The following is a 2,823-nucleotide window of genomic DNA, read 5'->3' on the forward strand; positions in this document are numbered from 1 at the left end:
CTGAGCAGCTGCCGCCCGTGCTCCTCCAGCAGCAGCCCCCCGCCGCTCTGGCCCATGGCGGCAGCAGCAGCAGCGCCACTAGTGCCGGCTGAAGCAACAGCAGCAGCAGCAGCAGGAGAACTGCTCAGCACGTCGTTGGCGTCGATTTCTATCGTCGTGCGCTGGCGGTCGGCGTCACGCAACACCGCCAGCAGCAGCGAAGCGGACGAGGCCGTGAACTGCTCCATTCGTGTGTCCAATGAGTGCAGCAATACTGCTGTGTGGCCGCTGAGAATGTCTTTAAGTTCGTCGCGTGTGTACGTCTCCTGCAGCACGTTGCCCACCTGGTGATTCGACGCGTCGAAACTGGCGCTGCGCTTCAGGCTGTCGTACGCCAGACGCGCCCACTGCTGGTAAGAGTCGAGGATGGCCCGCGACTGCGCTGAGAGCCCGTACAAGTTGTCACCCATGTCGCTTGCTGTTGTTGCGTTTTCTTTTTTGATTCGCCTCTCTGTTGTTGACGGAGACCGCGCCACGTTCTTTGTAGGCTGGCATGTGTGGTGGGTGGGGGAGAGACAGGGAGAGCGAGAGAGCGGAAGGCAGAGCATCGTACCGCACGTGGGATTCCGAACCCGTGAAGCAGGCGGAGGAGTCGGCACAGCAGACGGCAGCAGTAGTAATACTCCCGGGCGGGCTGGCACAACAAAAACAACCTGAAAGCATTAAATCATGAAAGAAGTGCGAGAATCCACGGCATACAACACATAGGTGGCACTGGGCGAGAGGAGAAAGCAGAGTTCGAAACAGGGAATGAAACGAGAAAGTGAGAGCAAAGACATGCAGGGAAGTGCAGAAGGCACGGACATGCATTTCCCCCCCTCAACCTTTCACCGCCACGCGATTCCCTATTCGCCCCACAGCACCCCTTGTACCATCTTCCCTTGCCGCCCCACCCCCACACCTCCCTCACACATCATTCCTGTCGGCATTCACCGACTCCCACTTTGCATTCAACATCATTCACTTCAGTTCGTATACATATATATATATATATATGTATATATATGCATACGTATATAATTAACGTTTTCGTGTTACGTGAACCCAATACCCTGCGGGCTTTGTGTGTATGTGTGTGGTTTCCCCCCACCTTGTAGTTAGCACACCCCACTCCCCCCACCAACGTCATAATCATGATCATCATCCCCTCTGCTGGCCTTTATTTTACACACTTGTGTCCATTTCACCTGATTTTCTCTTTTTTTTTTGTTTGCTTACTGAATCCTTTTTGGGGGGGATTTTCTTTTCTCCATTTTCATTGTTTTGTTTATTGATTCATATCACTTTTCTTTCTCCTTGTCGTTGTTGTTATTTTTCCCTCCACCCCTCAGTATCTCTCGTCTTTGTGCTGTCTCCCGTCTCATTTACTGTTTTGCATTGGTTTTGGTTCGGCTTCGTTGCTGCCTCCCCACCACGGCCCACACACCCACACAGACACACACACACCTGCACTTGCGTCCGCCCTCGCGCCTTTCGCCCCGCGGGGCGTGTGTGTGAGTGTGTGGGCACCCCCACGACTGTGTGTAAGGGGGGGAGGAGGGGGAAGGGCTTGTTTGTTACTTTGTCTGTGTGCACGCGAGCGTGCGGGACAAGGTGAGAGAGGGTGCGTGTGTGAGTGGGTGGGTGTTAGTGCAGCGGCCTTATCNTGTCTGTGTGCACGCGAGCGTGCGGGACAAGGTGAGAGAGGGTGCGTGTGTGAGTGGGTGGGTGTTAGTGCAGCGGCCTTATCGTAATAAATAGCGCCCAGCAGCTGGTCTCTGCTCCCACGCCCTCTCCTCGTTCCACCGCAGTGGCCGTCCGTCAGGAAGACAGCGAGGGTCAGAGTGAGGCAGAGACACAGCGGGGGGAAAAACAGAACAGAGCAAAACAGAACGCAACAAAAACAAGGAAACATACATTCCGAGGCATTACGCTTTCCTTTCCTCTTCACACCACTCTTCCCTACAGCACTCTGCGCACGCGTTCTTGATCGGCCCTTCCCTGCGATGCCTACTCACGTGCCACTGCCTTGTTGAGCTCCTCCGAGAGGCGCATCTTCATCAGCCGTCGGAAGAACGGCAGCGCCTCACCACGGCGAATGACGAACTCGCCATTCGCGATCTCTCGCGGAATGGTGAACACTACCTTTGGCTTGGCGCTGCTATTGTTGTCTTTGCTGGTGCCAGACCGCGGCACAGCCATGGCTGCAGCATTGCCACCGCCACCGCTGCCGCTGTTGTTGTTGTTGTTGTTAACGCTGCTGCCACCGCTGGAGCCATTGTTACTCTTAGTGTTGCTGTTGTTATTAATAGTGTTGTTCGGGGGGACAGCAGTGGAGATAGTGGCGGCCTTTGTAGTCGCTGGTGACGCACGCAGCTTCCGCTCCTCTGCTGGTGCTGGTGCTGGTGCTGGTGCTGCCGCTACTCCTGTTTTCGGTGAAAACACCAAGGCATTGCTGCTGGGTTCGGGCGGAACAGATGCCGGTGATGCATTCAGTTTACCGACGAGATCCGCCAGTCGAATGCCGCCAGCACCTCCACTTAAAGTCACAGCGGCAGAAGGTGATGCGGCTGTGCGGTACGCGCTGACAGATGACGACAACGGAGAAGGCTGCGATGCCATGGCAGATTCTTCCACGGCGCTGCGCGGCTTTGGAATAATAGGGCCTGTCCCGCTCGCTGCTTGTACTGTGGATGTTGCGGATGCCGCAATTATTCCTGATGGTGATGTTGATGCGTCCTGGAGCACCTTTTGCGGCTGTTGTTGTTGCTGTTGTTGTTGTTGTTGGGACTTCAACACGAGGGC

At 55.5% G+C, this 2,823-nt stretch overlaps 2 protein-coding genes across 2 annotated transcripts; both read right to left on the bottom strand.

Moving 5' to 3' along the window:
- On the bottom strand, nt 1-449 carry DQ04_15641000 (leucine zipper transcription factor-like 1; the record flags this gene model as incomplete). Its single annotated transcript, XM_009317344.1, has 1 exon — nt 1-449. A coding segment is annotated over one exon (449 nt), but the record flags the coding sequence as incomplete, so codon positions are not given.
- Nucleotides 450-2,028: 1,579 nt separating this feature from the next.
- Nucleotides 2,029-2,640, bottom strand: DQ04_15641010 (putative 5-3 exonuclease XRNA; the record flags this gene model as incomplete). Its single annotated transcript, XM_009317345.1, has 1 exon — nt 2,029-2,640. One exon carries the CDS (start codon nt 2,638-2,640, stop codon nt 2,029-2,031), a length of 612 nt encoding a protein of 203 aa, XP_009315620.1.
- Between the last annotated feature and the right edge of the window lie 183 nt (nt 2,641-2,823).

The sequence above is a fragment of the Trypanosoma grayi genome, assembly GCF_000691245.1.
Source record: "Trypanosoma grayi strain ANR4 Tgr_1564_V1, whole genome shotgun sequence".
NCBI lineage: Eukaryota > Euglenozoa > Kinetoplastea > Trypanosomatida > Trypanosomatidae > Trypanosoma > Trypanosoma grayi.